Below are 21325 nucleotides of genomic sequence, written 5' to 3' on the forward strand. Positions count from 1 at the left end.
AGACATTCCCTTCAAAGTCTCAAAACTCTATTTACTCTCAAAACTCTATTTACATGAACATAGGCTGAGCACTCATAAGAAGCAAAGGGGTATATAATTTACTGAAACTGATGAAGCACTTGCGTTTCCTTTCAGCGATCGGCTGCCGCCTGACATTTGGTCAATGCACTTTTATTATGAGCGGAACAAGTGCTCCCCGATTATAAATGTTATCGCTGGCTTTCTCTGTTTGCCCAAGAAGCAATCCAAATGGTATTGGAATTTTATTGTTAATTAAACAAAAACAAAACTGAAGGATGAGACTAGAGTTGCTCAAATGAAGATTTATTTCTTCTAAGCATGAAACCACTTTAAGCCTAAACTTATTTGACAACTAACGCAGAGGAAGGATTTTCTTCTTTGGTGAGTTCAAAAGGCCTGATTTAATGATGTTTAAAAAACAACAGTAAATCAGCCAACAAAGAGAATGTTTCTCTTTTATGGTCTCTTGTTCTCTCCTCCCCTGTCCACATGTATACACATACCAAAAAGCTATATTGTACTGAGTGTTTCTGTTTTGCATGAAAAACCTAATTATACAAACTCTTACATATGGAACCAATTTAACTATTAAAACTGAGAGGCAGTAGGGAAGTATTTAATATGATTCCAGGCCAGTTTTTGCCCCTTAAATCTGATATGGAAACATTTACAGCATTCCTCATTTTCCCACGAACTATTTTTCTTTAGTTTAAATTGCACCAAAGCAAGATAATCCCATTAAAACACAGGATGTTATGATATTGGGAACGAAATATTCTAATTATCTAGATGCATTCTACTTCTCTCTCTCTCTGGCTTATTGAAAAAGTGCATTGCCAGTACTTCTGAGCTACTTTTCTCGAAGCGCAATACTATCAATCTATTATCTTATGGCAGCCAGAGGTCACTCCAAGACAAATGTGTGGGCTAGAGCTTTTGGGGGATGATGGTGGTGGTGTAATTCTCATGATTATATTAGTCAGGTATAGTACAGAATTTCACTTTGCACTACTTCAAATGCAAAAAAGCCTCGGTACTTGGAAACGTCAAAATTAAAATATTAAAAGATAATTTATTATTTGGTAGTTATTGTTCATTAAAGGACAGGGTCTTAGCTTCTGACCCTTATCCCAACAACACAAATTATACTAAATAAAATGGATAAGGACTGGCATTGGCACCTCCCAAACAGCAAATCTATTTTATAACTTAAAGGGAAAAAAATGGAAGAAAAAGTCCTTACTACTAAACTCTTACAGGATTAACAAAACTCAGGAAACAGCCTAACAGTTTTTTTAAGGGGGAGGGGATGAACATAGGTTTCTTTTACATACGTTGGTAAAGCAATCTTAACATTTTTCTTTCAAAAATTACTTTAAGTACTTAAGACCGTGGATCACAGAGAGGTTTCCTCTCCTTTATCAGTTGCATATTCTAAAAATGATTAAATCTCATTTCCCGCAAGCCACGAGGAAAAAAAGAGAGAAAATTTGCTGTGGGTAGGTAAGTCGTTAAGAAAGATTTCATCTCAAGCAGCTCATCTTAGCGTCCAGTACGTTTCGGCCTGTTAATAATTAATAAAAGATGCCACCCAATCTCCAGTGAAGAAAGGCAAAGCTCGGTGATCCGAAAGTAAACCCAGCGCAGATACTCAATGGGTGTCCTTCCTCTTGGATTGCAACAAAACCTCAAGCTAGCCAACGTTTAACGAGCGGCGCCCGCACGGATGGCAGACCCCGCAGGACGGCCTGGGTCTGCAAACACGCGGCCCATTAGGGGAGCCCCGTCCGCCGCAAACAGATGGGGCTCTAAATCCGCACTCCCAGCGGCCGGGTTGCTGGGGCGGATTATCTAACCCGAGAAACCTGCTGGCGCACGAGGGGCAGCGTGCTGCGCGCCGAATTTCTCGGGGGCTGTTTGCAACAGTCCTAGGAGCGGGTCTCGGTTTCTCCTGGCCCCACTGGCCACTTCCTGCGCACCTCAAAACTTTGGCTTTCCCATTACAAACTTTCCTGACTTGTCCTGGTTACTTTCCCCCTCACCTGGGAGGACCTCGAGCTACTCCTCTCTTCACCCAGCGCCCCGTGCCATCCTGCCACCAGCCTGGCTAAGGAACCCTGGTCGGAGCAGAAGGCCGGGAGGCAAGTCTTGACCGCGACTAACCCGCGCCGCTCGACCCTCAATGCCGTCTACCCTCTACCGCTCGCTGCAAATCCACAACCTCAAGTATCAAGGGGGGGTGCGCGGCGGCTGCGGGTGGCCGCCGAGGGCGTCTTGGCACGCTGAAGCCACCCGTCTAGCTCGGGCCCGGGCACTTTCGGAAGTGGCCGCGGCGGGAAGCGGTGCGGACGGGCCGCACTACTCGGGCGGGCGGGCGGCCGCTGCGGGCCGCTGGGCCGCCAGGGCGGGAGGGCGCAAGGCCTGAGCGCTGACCAGTCTCCAGGGATGACATCGTGTCCCCACGCACGCACGGCCCGACCGGGCCGCGGCGCCTTCCCTGTGTAGGCCGGAGCTGGTCGGGGTGTGGGCCCCGGGGACCCGCCGCCGGCGCCCCTGGCTTCCTCCGAACTCCCCCAAACCCTCCCCTCCCTTCCAGAAGCGCAGCGACTCGCGACAAAGTTTCTTCCGGGAGCCCCGCCGGGTGCCGGGCAGACCCCGGCGACTGACAGGGGCCAGAGGGGGCGGCAGAGGGAGCTCCGGCCGGTGCGCCTTTGCCCCCAACAGGAGGCGGGCAGACCCCGCGGCCGGGCTCAGGTGGCGCCGCCGCGTGGGCCCCGAGGCCCGGCGGGCTCCGGCCGCCAGCCGCGGGCGGTACGTGCGCTCGGGCAGGCGCGCCCACCCCTCCCCCTGCGCGCCCGCCTCCCCGCCCCCCGGAGCAGCAGCCCACCCGGCCCCGGCGGGGCGCCCGGGCTCACCTTTCATCGCTGCGATCACAAAATACATCATTTAAGCCGCGGTGCAGAGAGCGCAGGGAGAGCGGATGGTCCGACCCCGGAGCCCCCTCTGCCGCCGCCGCGCCGCCGCCGCCCGAGCCACAGCAGCAGCTGCAGCAGCTGCCCGCCCGCCGAGAGCCATCCCGAGCCATAAGAGGCTCCATGTGACCGGCTGACATCACGGCCGCCGCTCTGTTTACACCGCGCCCCTCCGCTTCCTCCCCGGGCGGGAGGCGGGAGGCGGGAGGCGGGCGGCAGGCGCACCCCAGCGCCCCGCCCGCCCCGCCCCGCCCCCGCGGGCAGGTGAGCGGCGGCGGCTCGGCGGGCGCACCCCGGGAGGCGCTGCCCTGCGCGCCCCCAGCCCCTGCCTCTCCCCGAGCACCTGTGGCCGCCAGGCGCTCTCTGTGCTCAGCGCCCCGCGCCACTCGCATCTGACCGCTTTCTCCCCCAGCCCGAGGGGCCAGCGGCGCAAAACCCAACCGCACTCTCCCGCTCCCTTCCCAGAGCCCCCAGGGGTGTGAAATGCTCCGACTCGTTGGCGGAAAAGAGGCGTTTGGTCGGAGGGTCCATAGTCAGTCCTTACCCACTCCCCAGAGCACCTCAGCTCTATTGGGAAGGTAAGCCCCCTCCAGATCCGGGGAGGACGCAGCCATCGGGACCACCCGGGGGGTTAGATAAGTGCCTCCTAAGTCTTTCCTTAGGACTCGGCCTGGGCAAGGGGAAGGAAATCCGCCCACCCAGGCGTTGGTAATCCTCATCACACCAACAACTAATGTCCTGCTTTACACCTGCTTCTCCACTTTGGAAGAGCAGCAAACTCCATGTGAAACACCTAAATGAACAGCCGCCAGCCGATGTGTGCCACTAAATTGACAGGCTCCTCGATGCACAGCATTATCTCCCGAGAACCCATCTACACGTGGAAAAGGCTCTAGTTTTCACACCCTAAAAATGAGACGTTGTGGTAGTTTGGGCGGGGGACAAAAAAACGACCTCTAAAGGTCAACGTTGTGAATTTTAACTTGCAACCAAGATTCAATTCCCTCCAAACTTTTAAGTTGATTAATCCTTGTTACTGGTCTTAAATCATGATATTACTATCAGATGAATCTTTACAGTGAAGTTCAGGTGCTACATTGCCAGAGTCTGCGTTATTTAAAATTTCTGCAGGCTTGTCGGTAGTGTTGAGCATAACAAAAAATTATCAGAAGCCAAGTTTGCATACATACTATTCCGTCAGTTCTTTCTTTTATGATGGTCTGTTTCCTCTTACAACTCAAAATATTATATGATTATTAGTTGTTGCATTCATGGTGATTAAACAAGGAGAGTCCTGCCATTCTTTCCACATAACTGAGTTTTCCTTGCCCCCGAGTTGGGCCGTAATTTAAAACACACTTAGACAATCAGCACTGTAGAAAACCAGGATCATACATTGCCCCCCTCCCTCTTTCAAGGCAAAATTCACAGCCCTTTGATTTAGAAGGTCAAAAAATTTCATCGTACTTAAATTAAGCCAAAGCTTTATAAAACGTTGATTTCAGCTAAAGTCAATAGTTTTTCCTCTAGAATTTTTTTCCCAAATAAAACCACAAAAATAAGAAAAGAAATTATAAAAGTGTGAAGCCAAGACCTACCCATGTTAACTCAGCTGTCCAGCCATAGCGAAGTGGACAAGACTTTCAAATGAATCAACCATACCCACTGTGATGTTTACAATTATGAAATTAAATCACACCACGTTCCCATGATGCAACTGTATCTCGCAGCGAGGCAACACCCCGCAGTTACGCTGACACGTCATACACACTCGTGTTTGGTTCTTGATGTCCCTCGTGCTAACGATTTTAACAAGGAAGGGTAAAGCCCAGCTACCCTGTAGGTAGATCCCAGGGATAATTTTCTTTCCTTCGTACTGTTAAAGGATGGGAAAACATCAGAGGCTTCCATACTCATTGCAAATGAATCCAGATACACACTCTGAAAATTCACAATGTTATTTTAAAACAGTATCCCTCTTTAGAAAAGAATGCTTTGAAAATGACCAAATCCTTTAGCTCTAGTCTGCCTGTCAGACTCCAAGGTAAATAACCTTATATTACTAGTAATCGGTATTTATGTCCAGACCATTTTAAACGAAATCAGTAATCGGGAACATGTAACATGACATGTGCTCCTGCAATTACAAGTAGTCAAATCATTCATCCTATAGGTATGTCCCCAATAGATAGCTAATCTCATAATATTTATTTGAAATATTTACACACTTATTCAACAAAGACATTTTCCAGATAATGCAATATTGACCTTGCCATTTAGAAATGTATTTCATTCTCATCCTACAACTAATGAGCAACAGAATTGCAGATATTAAGTCTTAACCTTCCTGTGTGGATAGATGCTATTTGTAAACATGACTATTAAATGTCTTCAGCTTTTAATCCAGGGTATATTATTGCTCTTTACATTAACACAAAGCTCTCCTGAAACTTTGAAAGTGAAAAAAAAAAATCCTCTTGAAATGCAAATTTTCTACAGAATGTTAAGTTCTCAATTAAATAAATCAGTCAGGAATGAACAAATCCGTATGTCCCTTCGATACTACCAAATTAGAGCCACAAATGTTGCACATTTCAGTGCAAACTTCAACCAACTATACCTTAAAATGCAGGAATAAATTATTTGGGTTATATTAAACAAATGCTATGGAATACCTACTATGGGAGAAAACAGTGTTAAGCAATATACTCTTTCCATTAAAAAGTTTTTTTACCAAGTGTTCTAAAAAAAAAAAAAGACTATTGCTTACATGGAAATAATTAAACAGGGTGGGAATTCTTTACCATGAATGGGATTATGTTATAATGTTATACATTAATTCTCAACTGAAATGTTTCTGTTGTCTAATTTCAGAAAAAGAAAGCATACTGCATACTTAGGTATAAACACATGTAATGCAACTCAGAGTCCTTTAGAGACAGTCACAAACCCACATGGTGTCCCTATATACTGGTTTCACATCGGAAATGGAGTGGAGGGACTCCAGCAAGGAAGTGGAGAGACACTTCTGATGCCAGGTTGTTCCAAATGCCTATGAAAAAAGGCTGCTGCATTTCATCAGGGACCTAGACTGGAGTATAACCAGTAGATCGGTGCCAATCTTCCCACTTTCAGAGGTGAAGTAAAGAAAAGATACTTGACTTTATGAGAGGTCTGATCTCATGGTAATACCACCCTGAATGACACATATAGTACTACTGGGAAGAATGGCAAACCAATGGGTTAGCAAATTTATCCTGAGTTGGCAAGTGGCTCCTAGTACAAAGATGATTTCAAAGTTTGGTGATGCACGTGAGAGAAAGGATTTTGGCTCTGTGGTTCTGTCTCACCCAGGCCCTGATTCTCTCTCTCCAGTGTGTGTCAGCTTGCTAATTCAATTAATTTCTTTCCAGCTGAACAAGAAAGGGATCAGCAAAAGGTTAATGTGGTCGTAGGCAGCCTGATTCAGCTGCATCCTTAGCCACCATTGCACTGTGATCTGTAGGACTGGGGCCATTCTGACCAACACAGAGCCAGGCGATCAGGTCTCGGACCGACCAAACAGGGTCAGACGCAGAGCGTTCTAAGCAAGACTACTTGGGAAGTTACAGAGAAAGCACAAACTTACCTGCGATATATAACAGACTTGCTTAATTTTGAGTCGGGAAGGAGACAGTCTCATAAAGGAACATCTATAAGTTGAATAATACTGGCGAGACCCGGACACCACAGGTATTTATGAGTGTTAGGGGAAGGGGATGAACACATTAACATAGCTTACCTGTTTTAGTCATGATTTTAAACCAAATATGTTAGGTTGGTGCAGAAGTCATTGCATTTAAAAGGTTAAAAGTTGCAAAAACCACAATTACTTTTGTACCAACCTAAACGATGGAGACTTAAAGGTACATGCAGGTATACATATACATAGTCCATGAAATATGGGGAAACACACTGTATTTTGGTGGTGAGCGACATTTTCAATTTCACGCACACACACTTCACATTATCAAGCACATTTACTGAATTCCTATGATGTGCCTGGCACTGTACTGGAGAATCAAACAAGAGCAAGACACTAGCCCTGATCTTGAGAGGCTCACTAATCAGCTGACCTTGGCTCTGAAAACCCTACAGAGAAGTCAGTTCCCTGAGTCAGTCTGAACATTCTTAAAGGAAGGCAGTGTCTAGGTGCCCATTGAAAAGACGTTTGCCCAGCACTTTGCCCGTCCCAGTTGATACATAGCTGCAAATCATTAGTGTGGCTTTTAGTGGAATGGGACGTTGGACGTGAAAGATTTGGCTGAACTGAGACAATGGTGAAGGAATTCTGAGATTTCTGGAACCACATATCTCATACATCTATTAGGAAATTCAAGAACTGGCAGATGTTTTGTAACCATCACAGTGAGAGAAAGGGTAAAGTTCACAGGCATACAGACCTGAGCAACCTCCATAGAAAAGGTGGGTAGCAGGTGCCTCACTACACACACACACACACACACACACACACACACACACACACACACCTGCCAAGGGAGCAAGGAAGGAGGTGCATGCCAGAGACCAGAGGGACTTTTGTACCTTGTGTTCCCATGAGGTGTCCTCACCCTTCTCCTATAGCTGCCAGTGCAACAGGCCATCCAGGAAGTGGTGATTTTTTAGTTAAAGGATTATGAGAACCAGAAATGGATTCAGAACCTAGAGCCCTGAGTTCACGTCTCACACTTGCTGCTATGTCCCCTGGGGCAAGTCACTGCACCTGTGAGGACACCAGGCCCCTTGTCTGTGGAATGAAAGAATGGGAACAGGCTTCAAAACGCTCCCGCAACTCACACATCCCATTACTATCCTCAGGGTCAGGTCCCATCCACTTCTCAGGAACACCTTCATCCCTTTCTCCCTGCTGCACCCTGTCCCCTTGCTTCTCTAAGGAGCTTCCTTTGTTTCATTGAACTTCGTGGAAGAGCAGGATGATCTCAAGCATCGGGCAAAGCTGGGCTCAAAACCAACCTTCATCTCAGTCACTGAGTGACCTTGAGCAAACCTTTGTTTCCTCACTTGAGAAAGAGGGGTACTGGAGCCTGGTAGGGTCACTGGGAGGAATAAATTAAGCCATTTAAAGAAGGGATGGAGAGATTCTTTTTTTAAAAAAAATTAGTTTCAGGTGTACAAAAGATTATATTAATAGTTAGACATTTACACCCCTCACAAAGTGATACCCCTCCCCCAATTCACTACCCCACTGACATCATATAAAGCTGTTACAACAGAGTGAATCTTTTTTTTTTTTTTTTTAAGATTTTATTGGGGAAGGGGAATAGGACTTTGGCTTTTTCCAAGTCAAGTTGTTGTCCTTTCAATCTTAGTTGTGGAGGGTACAGCTCAACTCCAAGTCCAGTTAGTTGTAGGAGGCACAGTCCACCATCATTTGCGGGAGTCGAGGAGTTGAACTGGCCTCCTTGTGGTTGAGAGCCCACTGGCCCATGTGGGAATCGAACCGGCAGCCTTCAGAGTTAGGAGCACAGAGCTCCAACCGCCTGAGCCACCGGGCCAGCCCCAACAGAGTGAATCTTAATGGGGCTGACAAGTGGAAATACCATCACCACCTCACCACAAGCCCCTACATTGTTGTACACACAGAGCCTGTGTCTGCATAAATTATTGACCTCAATGAAGATGTGTTGAAATGACTATCAGCATGCACTTTTGCTAAACTTTCTGCAATTTTGAAATGTGCGTATATAAAACAAGCATTTATTAAGCACCTGCTAAGTATTGGGAATACAAAGATGAGTAAAAATTAAATTACCCCATGGTTGAACGGATCTCATGGTCTCACTTTTTTATGTCTAATTTCCTTATAAGAGTACAAGCTTTTTAATACCTTATTTCCTGTGAGAGTGCAAGTTCCCATTCAATGAACCTTGATACACATCTTCTGTACATTGTACTGTGCTAGGACATGGAGAGAGAAGGAAATAGATTAAGATGTCAGACCCCCCCCCTTGCAAAAAGCTTACAATCTGGTAGGACAATGAATATAATGTTTATAATATAAGGTAGATTGTGTGACACACACTGTAAGTGTTCCAGAAATAAGGTGCTATGTAAGCTAAGAGGAAGAGAGAGGTTATTTGGTGCAAGGTTAATCTTCAACTTTATAAGATGAAGAACTTCATGGAGGATGTACCATTTGAACTAGACCCTGAAGGACAAATCGAATCTTAGTGGATAGAAAAAGGAATAACGGGCATCTTAGAAGGAGGGCAGAACACAGGTAAAAATACAGAAACAGAAAATGCATTTCTTATTCAAGGAACAACGAGTAGTGAAGGTTTAGAGTGACATAAAGTACATACAGACAAGGAGGGGAGAAAGCTCAAAATATGGGTTGTAGCTATTTCTTCCGCTTTCCTTCCAAGTGCCTAGTACAGAGCTTGGCAAATGCTACGAATTTAGAGAACGAGTTTTGAAAAATAATTGAGGGCAGAAGAAGGGAATTGTACTTTAGAAAATAAATCTCTTTGCAGCTTGCCTATTTCATAATCTTATTGTAAGGATTAATAGTTGGTTTGATAGTCATAAAGTTAAATTACACTTAATAAAATGCATAGAGCAAAAGAGTTCCACATCACAGCACACTGAGGAAGAATAAAACTGGAAATGGGTGTTATTTCATCAGAGCAAAAGCTAAGCAGAGCATTTTAGGATGAACAAGATAAATTGAATGTTATTTGATTTTGTATCTTATCCATTTCAGTTCTGAAAATTATCCGAGACAGTTCCATTAATATAGATGCTTCGTATATAGGCTGTATCTTATTTTTTAAAAACTCTCTTAAAAATATATTTTCAAATAATGGAGAAAAGATAAACAGTTACAGATGGTTTTCCCTACTTTTGTCATGCATGATTAAGGACTGCAGAGTAACGTGGGAAATCCGAGTCTCGCAGCAAGGAGCATTCCAGGAGCAAATGCTGCCATTATTTCGCTTTCACAGAGAAAATATGTTTCTGTTAAGTCAAGCAAAGTAATCAATTATTCTGCATTATGAAATACTTATTTTATAACTATTGACATTTCAGGCAGTTGTGTCACATGTCAATAGTGGTTTTAATGCTTATATCGAAGCTCCAGGTTATAGGACGGGATTCAGCTATTCTCAGCTCTCAGAAGTACAAGTGTTATGTATGTCCAGGCCTGTGCTGGGAAAGGATGCTGTGAGTACTGACACAAGAATAGACACGGGTATGTTTTTTTTCTGTTTTAATAAAAAATGTTAAATTCTTCTAAATGTGCTAGATTCACATTTAAAAACAAACAAACAATACTCTTCTCTTGAGTTAAAAACAATTCCTACATTTTGTAAGATGGAGGTAGATTAAATTAGGCATTCCATTCAGAGACTCCAAAATTCACATTAGATTTTGAGTATCCAATTAAGCCTTTTATCCCCAAAGATAATTTTCCAAAATCAAAATGGTTTTCCAATAATTATACATCATTACTTCTGTTGCTGCTTTTATCTATCCTATTGGTTAACAATTCCTTGGTACTTAATTTACAGCAGGCACTTCTTTTAATGGTCTTTTAACATTTAATTCACCTGAAACTCTCTTTTTTACAGACGAGGAAACTGGGGCACAGAGAAATTAAGTAACTTGCCCAAGAACACAAGGCTATTAAGTGGTGAAACCATAAGAACTTATGTAAACCGATTCTAGGGTGTGCACTCTTAACCATGATGCTAATACTCTAAAAATTTTATCAGTTTTTCTTTAAATTGAGCACTACTTAGTATTTTGAAAACAGCAGACTTCTTCAGGAATCAAAAATTACCACTCTAATAAATTTTAGGCATGTGTGCAAGAAATTCTTTTATCACTAGCTCCTGTAATTGAGAAGGGTTAGCATGTGTCATTATGAATTATTGCACAATTTAGTAAATTATTTAATTACTTACTAATGAAGAAACATACTGTACACAGTTGTAATTATCCTGTTTGAATACAATGTTGCCATCAGTACATTTAAGAAACACTTGCTACACATTAAATTAACTCTTGAGGGGAATTCTTTCCTATTTTGGAATAAATAACTTTAAATATTGGTAATGGAATGATAGGATTGCAAGGAAACTAAGAACTACAAAGCCAATGCTGCATTTCTAAAAGATACCAAACAAAATAACAAATGTGCTAAAAATATAAAAAATGATAATTTCAGAATTCACGATATTTAACAGAGGAAGCACAAGATAGATATATTTATTGTTTTTAATTTTCCAAATCGTATCACTGCTACTCTTTTCATAAATAATTTTTGCAACATGTCATATAATACAGCATTTCTTTCACCTGTTTTACCCATCCAACAAATGGCTTTGATAGTATAATAATCTTGAGCACAGCCACTTAATTTTCAATGCACCTTTAAAAAAAATCTAGGTTTATTGATTACAGTCATGCATGGCCTTGTTATTTATATAAAACCATAGTACATACATAGCCTTGAGATGTTTTGACAACACATCTTAAGTAAAGTGTCAATAAAGTAATTTTTAAATGACACAATACAAGTGAGAAAGAGTGAATTGTTTGTGTAAGCAAACTACACATTATTGAGAAACTATTGCTATGTATTATTGAATTTGTTACAAAGGCGTAAGTATAATAATAGTCCCTGATAACCCAACTTGCCTATTGTTCCAAAGCTAGGTAAATATTGTACAGTGAAAGTGTCATAAACTAGAATGTAATGGTGGTTTCATTCACAACATCTTTGTGCCTTGAAATGTGACAGAGATAATATGGCAAAGCCATTATAAACATGCAAGAATCAAAAAAGGAAATGTTAGAATGGTTACTAGGTACTCAAGAAGTCATGAGGTAGGTTTTTCTATCTCCAAAGACATGAGCAGATCAACCAACCATATCTGACAGCTGCCCATCGTTAAATAACCACATACAGCAAGATAAGTGATACTATATTTTTTCTGTTACCTTGTTTTGTCTCTTATCCTAACGTTAACATGCCATTTAACTGGGTAATTCAAATCAAACAAAAGTTTTGTCCTCTTATGAATAATACACATATTACAATTATAGTACAGTTTGCAGATTTCACCATTTGTCAAAAAACTAGCAAGAAACTGTTTCCTATAAACCAGTAAGGATCATTTAAATTTAAGCATTAGAAAACAAGAGAAAATATGTTTTATATGTTCATATCATCCACTGCTCAATTCATAGGGTAACATAAATTACTAATAGTATTTATTTTATACTAACAGTGTTTTATCAAATAGAAATATAGCAAAACACATGGAGTACTTTCCGTCTTAAGGGTATTTTCTAACGTTACTGTGGTAAACTGGAAGAATTGTATATTGATTCGTTCTTCAGATCTCAGTTTCTTCATCTCATTAAAATATAATTTACATATAGTAGATTTTAGTGTACAGTTCTTCGCATTTTGACAAAGGTATTTAATTGCATAACCAAATCAATCAAAATGTGGAACAGTTCCATCTGTTTCCGCCCAAATTCCTCTATCGCCAACTTATTGCCCTTTCCCAAACCTTGGCAAGCACAGATCTTTTTTCTATCCCTATAGTTTTACCATTAAAATATATCATTTAAATGGAATAATATATTATGCAGCCTTCTGACGGGCTTCTTCCATGTAGCATAATGCATTTCAGACATATTCCATGTTCTTGACCATGTCGATAACTTTCTATTGTTGAATAATAGTCCATTCCACAGTTCATTCGTTCCCTAATTGAAGGACATTTAGGTTGTTTTCTTCTCTTAGTAATCAAAGATAAAGTTACTATGAAAATTCATGTACAGGTTTCTGTATGAACAAGGCTGCTATTTTACTCAGGGAAATATCTAGGAATGAGACTTCTAGATCATATGGGATATAGAAGTTTAACTATAAGAAATGTCAAATGGTTTCCCAGGGTGGCTGTTTTGCCATTTTACCTTCCTATTAGCAATATATGAGAGTTCCAGTTGCTCCATATTCTCATGAGCCCTTGGTGTTGTCAGATATTTATCTGTCTATTGGCAATTCTTGTTATTTGTGTTATGTTCTATAAACTCACCGGGATCACTGAATTAGTGAATACTGGATCACTGTCTCCAACGGAAGTATAGGGTTCCTGTGAGTCTGTGCTACCATGTTTCCCCAAAAAGAAGACTGAGTCTTATATTAATTTTTGCTCTAAAAGACGCATTAGAGCTTATGTTCAAGGGACGTCATCCTGAAAAATCATGCTAAGGCTTATTTTTCGGTTAGGTCTTATTTTCAGGGAAACAGGATAATAACATTTTTGTCAGCTGATCAGTGTATAATCTTGTTTTCTTGTGTGTTCCTATTTAAAGACACCTTATTTGATATATACTGTTGATTCATTAACATTGCAATCTTAGCCAACAGCACTGAATGATGATTATCAAACATCTGTTTTTCTCCATAAGGCACAGAACAGCCTACTTGCACATAGAAACACTAGCCAGGACTCAAGCACTATGCTTGGAGGCAAGCATTGTAAACAGCAAGATCACCAACAAAAAGAACAAAAATTAGAAAAATGTGGCACTAAAAAGATTGTGAAATGGACACTTGTTTACAGTATGAGAGCTGAAGCAAGAAGGCAGAGAGTCAGACTTCAGCTGGGAATGTGTGTCAGGACACTCTGTGCTTGCCCAAGTCTGATTTTAGGGTTAACAATAAATTTTATTGAGTAGGTAAATTTGCAAACACAGAATCTACCAATAATGAGAATAAACTCTATCTGTCTGTCTGTCTGTCTGTCTGTCTGTCTGTCTATCTATCTATCTATCTATCTCATCTATCCTCACTTTCTGTATCCTACAGTCTTAGTTTAAATGTATTCAGGAGGTCTTAGCCAAACTGTTAGCCTATATCAGATGAGCTTTGGGTTCCCCATAGGCATCCTGTCCATCCCTTTCAGTAAATCTGATTCTTCACACTGTTTTGTGCAACCATTTAGTCTCCTTTCTGTCTTCTTTACAGGACTCTGGACTCTAAGAGGCCGGGAACACATCTGTCGTATTCTCTTTTGTATCTCTGGTAACACTAAGGCTTAGCACAGTGCCTGGCATATACGAGATGTTGGATAAATAGTTTTTGAATAAATGAACACTTCTTTGAAAGCAGCACATATGGTGGAAAGAACACTGGGATTGGAGTTGGAAATTTTGAGTTCCCATCCCAGCTCTAATACCTAGCGGCTATGTGACTGTGACAACTTACTTATATTCCTTGAGCCTCAGTTTTCTCACCTGTAAAATTGGAAAAATAACACCCATCTTTTGATGGGTGACAATAAAGGTTGACTTTTAAGGTTGACAATAAACATGAAAACCATTAGTATCTGGCACACTCTTGATAGCCAGTAGTCATTAGATTGGAATGGTTCATGAAACACAACTAGAGGTTTATAACTCTATGAGCAATATGAAATATACTCAGGAACAGTACAAACAGTGAGTGTACTTAGCCATCCAAATAGTACCAACTCTTCATGTATTTGGTGTTATGTACTCAGGGAACCCAAACAGTTAAGAGAATTTTCCACTTTAGAAGCAGGTGTTTTATCACTCTGCCAATCTAGCTACACTCTTCAGGATCAAAGATCATGTATACGATATACTATGACTATCTCCTCATAAGAATAGATGATTTATCTATTCCAACTGAAAATATTTTCTGAATGTTTAAAAGTGAGTCTGCAGTAACACAGAGTTTGTACTCACTGGAAATAAGTTTTTTTTTTTTTTTTCCCTTTCAAACACTCCTGGAAAAAGCAAAGAATTAAATTAAATTAATAAGCATATTGTGATTTTGCCTAAAATGTTTTCCTACAAAGACCTATTATGTCCCTTAAGATTTCAAGGTAATAAAAACCAATAATGTCTATAAAATTATCACAATCCTCCTGTGTGTAACTAAGGCTAACAAGATAAACTAAATGCTAAAATACAGTGGAAAAGAAGCTACAATAAACCTACAATGGTTACATCACTCAAAATCTATACATATGATTGCCTTACAAAATTATGATGATCAGATATGATTAAGGAATGCTATTTAAGATTATTAGTCTTTAGTAAATGCAAAACATGATGATTCACTGACAAAACAAGATAATGGTGGGGAGGGAGAGATATCAAGTTTTTGGATTCAACTACAAAGCAGAACAGATATGTAAGACCTTACAATCAATAATCATTATTTTATATGAAACTTTCATTTTTTTCCTAACTTACATTTATATTAACTTTTCTTGAGATTACATTTTTTTAAACACATAAATTCTTATGCGGAGCCTAACAACAGGTCTAAATTAAACCTAGGGTTTCAAACATCATTTGCTGACAGGTATCCTCCAAATGTTTTCCACAGAGGCACATCACTTCTGATTATTTCCAGGCTATTTTAAATGAGCTTAGATGGGACTACTGAATGACTTGTCAGGGAACAGGAAACCATTATATCACGGCTTCTCCAGATTTCTTCTCAGAACATGAAATATTTGGGATTGTTCTAATAGAATCAAGGCTAGTTTGAAAACAACTTAAGCTTCACTTTAAAGCTTTCAGTTTAAACTGGGGGAAAGCTTCTAACATGTGACAACTGGGCTCTGACTCACAGCAACCTTGAAATTTTGGCCAAAATGCCTGTTTCCTGAGATTGTACCTGATAAGCCTATGCAACCCTGGTGGGGCACAGCAGGCAGTCAATAAATACTATAGTTGGAATGAATGAACGAATTAAAGGGTTTCCAATTGTGAGCTACAAATTCCTCCATCAACAAAATAATCCCATAGGAAAACTGCAATGTATTTGGAATTCCTATCTATGAAGAGGTCTATTTTCAGCTCCTTTACACATTTTTTTTTTTTTATCATTTATGCTCAACTTGGTGTTTCTTGATTTTTTTTTTAAACCAAGGTGTATTAGCACAGAAGCATTTTCCAGAACATGAAAGACAAGTATAGTTCTTAGAAAGTTTCATTTGTATGTAGCTTGTGTGTGATAATTATTTTTAAATCTCAGTTAATCATCTGATATTTTCTGGGAGCAGACTGTGGGTGAGGCACTGTGTGAGATATTTTTAAAAAGGAAGTTAAAAAAGTCCTTGCTTATGCACCAAAAATTGTTATTAAGATAGTAGAAGGTGTGCAGGTTCCAGTATATTCACAGGTGAGGCAAATGGTTAACTAAGTGATACTAAATTAGAACTGCTGTCAAAGAAGCATATGTAATTGCTATAATACTTTTCATAATTACAGCTCTCTCATTCAAAAACCTTCTGAAATGGGACATGGAAGAAAACAAAAAGAAAGGAAAAAGGAAGAAAGGAAGGAAAGAAAGAGGGAGGGGCGAGGCAGGGAAGGAGGGAAAGAAGGAAGGAAGGAGAAAAGAAGAACGATCCACAAAGATAACACTAAAATTCTAAGAACTGAAGTTCATATCTGTGCTTAAAAAAAAAAAAAAAATTTCCTCTGGCATTCACTCAGAGACTATGTAAGATCCAATTCTGACAACCTTGATATCTGATTTTCCAGTCTACAGAATATATGAAAAGCATGGCAGAAAGGAGTAGATAGTTCTGCTCACAGGAGAAAGGAGAAACAATACATATTGAAGAAAGAGATAAAAAATGATAAAAAGTTAGACATGAGAACTCAAAAAATATGGCAGCATGGGGCCATTTAACATAGGGGCAAACAACCAGCCACACCTGCCGAGACTGAAGACAACCTGTATTACAGCATTCTGTACACACCATAATAATTAAGGTTGATAATGACTTTGAGACATCAAGAATGGATTAACCCATGAACTCTAAAATGACAGGGAGTTACAAACATACTTTTAAAGGCCTTTCCCAGCCCCAAATAAGTGAAGTAGTTTAGGCACTTACAGAGATATTCTCCAGAAAATTAATTTATCTGGGATATCCTATTTTCTACTAATGTCTGTGAATGTGGCATGGGCACACATACCTCAAGTAATAACTCTAATTGCTTAAGACCTTGCAGGGTCTTAGTCCAGTTTCAGTGAGCAATACTCCAAAGCCTGTTGGAAAATAAAGAGCTTTCCATAGTAGGAACAACTGTTTTATATACTGGTATTTCATTCAATTCTAATATTAGCCAAACATCAATAAAACAAAAACTGTTCAAATACAACCCTGTCTTTTTAAAGCCACAATGTGTTTCTAAATGTTTACTTGAATTAGGAGTGTTCAGGGCTGAGGTGTAAATATATATCATTATATTAAGATACTTGCTATTTATATAATAGCAATTGCTATTTATATAATAATGTTTAACCTGCTGAAATTCTGGAGAAGGAAAGGTTAGTAGTTAAAAGTAAATTTGATGACAAAAGTAAAGAAAAACATAGGCAAAACTTGGCATTGCTTTCATTCAGTGCAGGGGAAGTGATAGGTTTTTAAAAGGAGGCTTTATACATGCACACACAATACCAACACCTTCTTCATGGCTGTAACAATTCTTTCTCAAAAGTGCTAGCCTGTTTCCAGGGCAGCTGAAAAATATCCGTGAACACTAGTTAATTTATCGGAGTCATGGAAACTGCTGCCTCTACACCTGCCAAGCTAGATCCACATTGTGCGGACTCTACAAGCAAGAGCTGACGGTCCAGAGATGAATTCTCTCCGCTCTCGGCTAGACAGAGGAAGGGGAAGCCACTGCTGTGACTATCCCAGGCCATACGTTTCGTCTGTCGTTTTCACTCCACATCTTGTCCTGGTTCCAGAGTAATGCTTTCTGTATTAAAATCACCATGGCCACTTTTAAATTGCTATTCAATTGATCATCGTCATCATCATTACTCTTGTGTTGTTGGTGCTAATGAGGGCCCCGTTTAAAGGCTACAAATGGACACTTACAAGCGCCCCTGAAGAGAGCAGGCCGGTTGGGATCCTCATCCCCACTCACAGATCAGGCAACTGAAACTCAGAGAGATTTTCCAGCTTAGCCTGCGTCCCAGAGCTAATGGCAGAGTTGCGGGGTTTCTGACTCTGAGTCTAGTACTCCATAAATGTTGCCACATGCTAGATATTAAACATTGATTTCCTGTTCTTTAAGAATTTATATTCTGAGGAACTCGGATTGGCAAGTATAAAGAAAATTTTCCATAAGACGATTTTTGGAAGTGAAAAACGAGGCTATCTGACACTTTTTCAGAAGATTTTGGTCACTCTATCTTCCTTTCGGGTCATATATTTTTATATTATCTATTCATCCCTGCCACAAGAGTTGATTTACATGGCTCTTCTACTACAGTTGCCACCAACAAATCACCAATTAATTGTTAATTAGCTGGATGTCATGGCAATCTACAGAAAACTAGCTCATAGGATGCAGAGCAAATCCAAGCCTGGTCATATGATGGTGCTTTCATAGTTTTCTTTTCAAAGTGATGAGTGACACAGAGTGTTTTTAAGGGGCCTGGTTTCCATCATGCAGTGGTGCCAGAAGTTAAGAACATAGTTTGAAGTTATGTCTCTTCTTTGTCGTGGCTCTCTTTTTCATGAATTTATTTCAACTTTTCTTGTACCTTTTCATATTTTATCCATTCAGATGAGTGTGGGGAGAAATCCAGGAAGCCTGCACCACATGTGATTCCCAATAGCAGAAGGGAGTGGTTCCTGTGATTAATTTTAAAACCAAACTCCTTGCACATTTAAGGGATATTCATTTGGCATCTCTGCCCCACAGAACTTTGTTCCTACCACTCTTTGCTTGGTATGAAATACTGAATTCATTTAGAAAAAGAACCACAATAAGTTCTATTACCTTTAAAACATTATATTATTTGGTACTAGGGCTTTTGGAAAAAAACTGCATGTTTTATTGGGCAAAATAACATATAATGATTATGGCAAGGATTTTAGATGGCACAGAAATGTGGTAGCCTTCGGAAGTAAACGACATATAAAGTCTCAGGTCGAGATACTGATAGATCTAGGAATAAAATCCTCAAGTTCTCATTCCCGTTGAATGTTTTGACCATTTGGTCACAGTCTTGGAAGAGACAATGAATATATACCTGTGGAAAGTCCATAAGATGGAAATGAGGTAGCCTACCTTTCCTCATTTGCAGTGATCAGAGACGAAGCCATTTATAAAAATACCTGTCATAACAGAAACCGCTGCATCTCAACTAAAAATGGGAAGACATAGAAGAGATTGATAAAAATGAAATCATGATACACTAATCCTATCCTGTCACCAAAGTGGTTGCCCAAAGAGGGGCCTCCACAGTTTCATGATGAAAGGCACAAATCATGGACTACCCACTGGGACAGCCAGGCCAGAGAAGTGAGGGAATGGCCTTTTCTTCAGAGGGCTGAATGGCTGGGCTCTCTCAAATGAATAGATAACACCATCGCAGAATACACAGTGGAGATGAAAGTGGAAGCCAACGAAAACAGAAGAACGGAGGAAAATCATCAAAGGGGTGGAAAATAACAAAAGTCCAGGGACTGATGTGATCAGCACCCAAATGCTAAAACTGCAGGGTGAGAGAGCTGTTTGAAGCTGTTAAAGGGATTTCATACAATCTGGAATGAACAAAATTTGCCATCAAATAGAACAGAAGGCCACCAAGAGACCTTAAGGAAGGACAACCTAATGGAATGTGAACCCTACAAAGAGCTCACTTGGCACCATCTTTTTGAACATCTCAATCATTCTCAAGTGCTGTTAAAACACACACACACACACACACACACACACACACACACACACACACACGGGTCCGGAGTCTGGGGAATTTTGATGGGAGCTGCTCGTCAAAACTCTTAAATAATGCAAGGCAATGACAAGCCACCGATCTCCCACTCTGAGGACCAGGAGCAAAGAACAGAAGCAGGTTTTATCAAAGCAGCCTCTAATCTTTCTAGCACATCTGCAATGTCCATCTCACCAGGGGTGACCTTCTCAGTGAACTTTGGGAGAGATGTGCTCTTTGGTTTTGTCTGGGCTGCAGTTTAATTCAGCAGGAAGCGGGACGTGGCTGGGAAACACAGCACAAAGAAAATCACGGTAAGGAGGTGAAGAATGTGGGCCTGATCGACAATAAGTGAGATGAAATAAATGTCTGGTAGTTTTTTATGCGACCAGCAGAATGAAAAAAAAATGATGGGTTATCACTTTGAAGGCTCATTTCCCATTGCTGCTACTAAGTAGGCAATGACAGAAGCAGCCCGACTAAGTAACAGCACCCAGGTCAGAGAGAAAGGGAGTGAAAGAAAAGTAAAGGATCAGAGAGGCCCGTTAAGACTGTCCAATCCAGGGTAATCATCCGAATAAAAACTTTCAATTTCACCCAAGTACAATGTGGATAAAGTGCATTATGGAAATAAAACACAGACTTTAAAACATTATTGTTTTCATGACAATGATTGTCCACAACTCCTCCAGATTGAGAGTGTTTGGGTTCATGGAAGTTATAAAATTATCAAATGATCAAAAGTATTTGTAGTAAAGGTAAGAAGTTATGTCATCTAAAGTTTATGTGCCAGTGGTCTTTCCAGTGGTCTAACCTTTAACCTAATTTTGGACAAAAAGGGCGAGAGGACGTATTCCTTAGTAGGGACAAGTCAAAGAGTTTGCAAATGAAAGGAAATAAAATTTCTCTTCTCAGTTGATTATCTTCCCTCTGATGTGCTAGGTATTATTACAAAGGCAGTGGGGAATGGAAAATTCTTTCCTCTTGAATGGGCTCAATCTTGTAGATCTGAAAAGATCTCCAAGATAGTCTCCAGAAGAGAAGTGGCGGGAGCCTTGTTCTGATTCCTTCTTTCTGCCTCTCACCTTTGGTGTTCACTCCATACCCCACCAGGTATCCAGCACTGAATCTGTGCGAGAACAGGGCACAGATAGAAGGACAAAGGGACTCAATTCACCATCACTGTAGCCCTCCTCAGAGTCTTCAGTGTTTGTATATTCCTGGATTCCTATGAATACGAAAATATGTATATGTTTTTTTTCATGATTCCACTCCACATTTTACTTTCTTTGTCCTGGTAGAAAACTAAATCACCATCTGTCTCCATCTCAAACAATCTTAAATTTGTCAAAAACAAAGAAGGATGGAGTCTTCTTCGCATGAAGGGTATAGAGCATTTGGAGCACCTAGTAGGTGCTCAATAAATACCAGGCAATAGGTAGGGCTCGTTTTCTCTGACAGCTGTCCAGAGACACAAACTGCTTTTGGGAACCTGATGAAGAGACCCGCCTTTCTGGCAGAGCCA

General features: G+C 40.7%; 1 protein-coding gene across 4 annotated transcripts in view; it reads right to left on the bottom strand.

The window, feature by feature from the left end:
- RORA (RAR related orphan receptor A) overlaps window positions 1–21325 on the bottom strand; it is a 682873-nt gene that overhangs the window by 84283 nt on the left and 577265 nt on the right. For 2 of the 4 annotated variants that reach the window (XR_013993354.1, XM_081048557.1), the window contains exon 1: window positions 2937–3148. The exons of the other annotated variants lie outside the window; for them this stretch is intronic. Coding sequence is in view for 1 of the 2 variants with exons in the window: in XM_081048557.1 (XP_080904683.1) it covers window positions 2937–2967 (31 nt within the window). In the remaining variant the exon portion in view is untranslated. Of the gene's footprint in view, window positions 1–2936; window positions 3149–21325 lie in introns of those variants that run through there. 4 annotated transcript variants of the gene reach the window in all.

This window comes from Rhinolophus hipposideros (genome assembly GCF_964194185.1).
Source record: "Rhinolophus hipposideros genome assembly, chromosome: 5".
Taxonomy (NCBI): Eukaryota; Metazoa; Chordata; class Mammalia; order Chiroptera; family Rhinolophidae; genus Rhinolophus; species Rhinolophus hipposideros.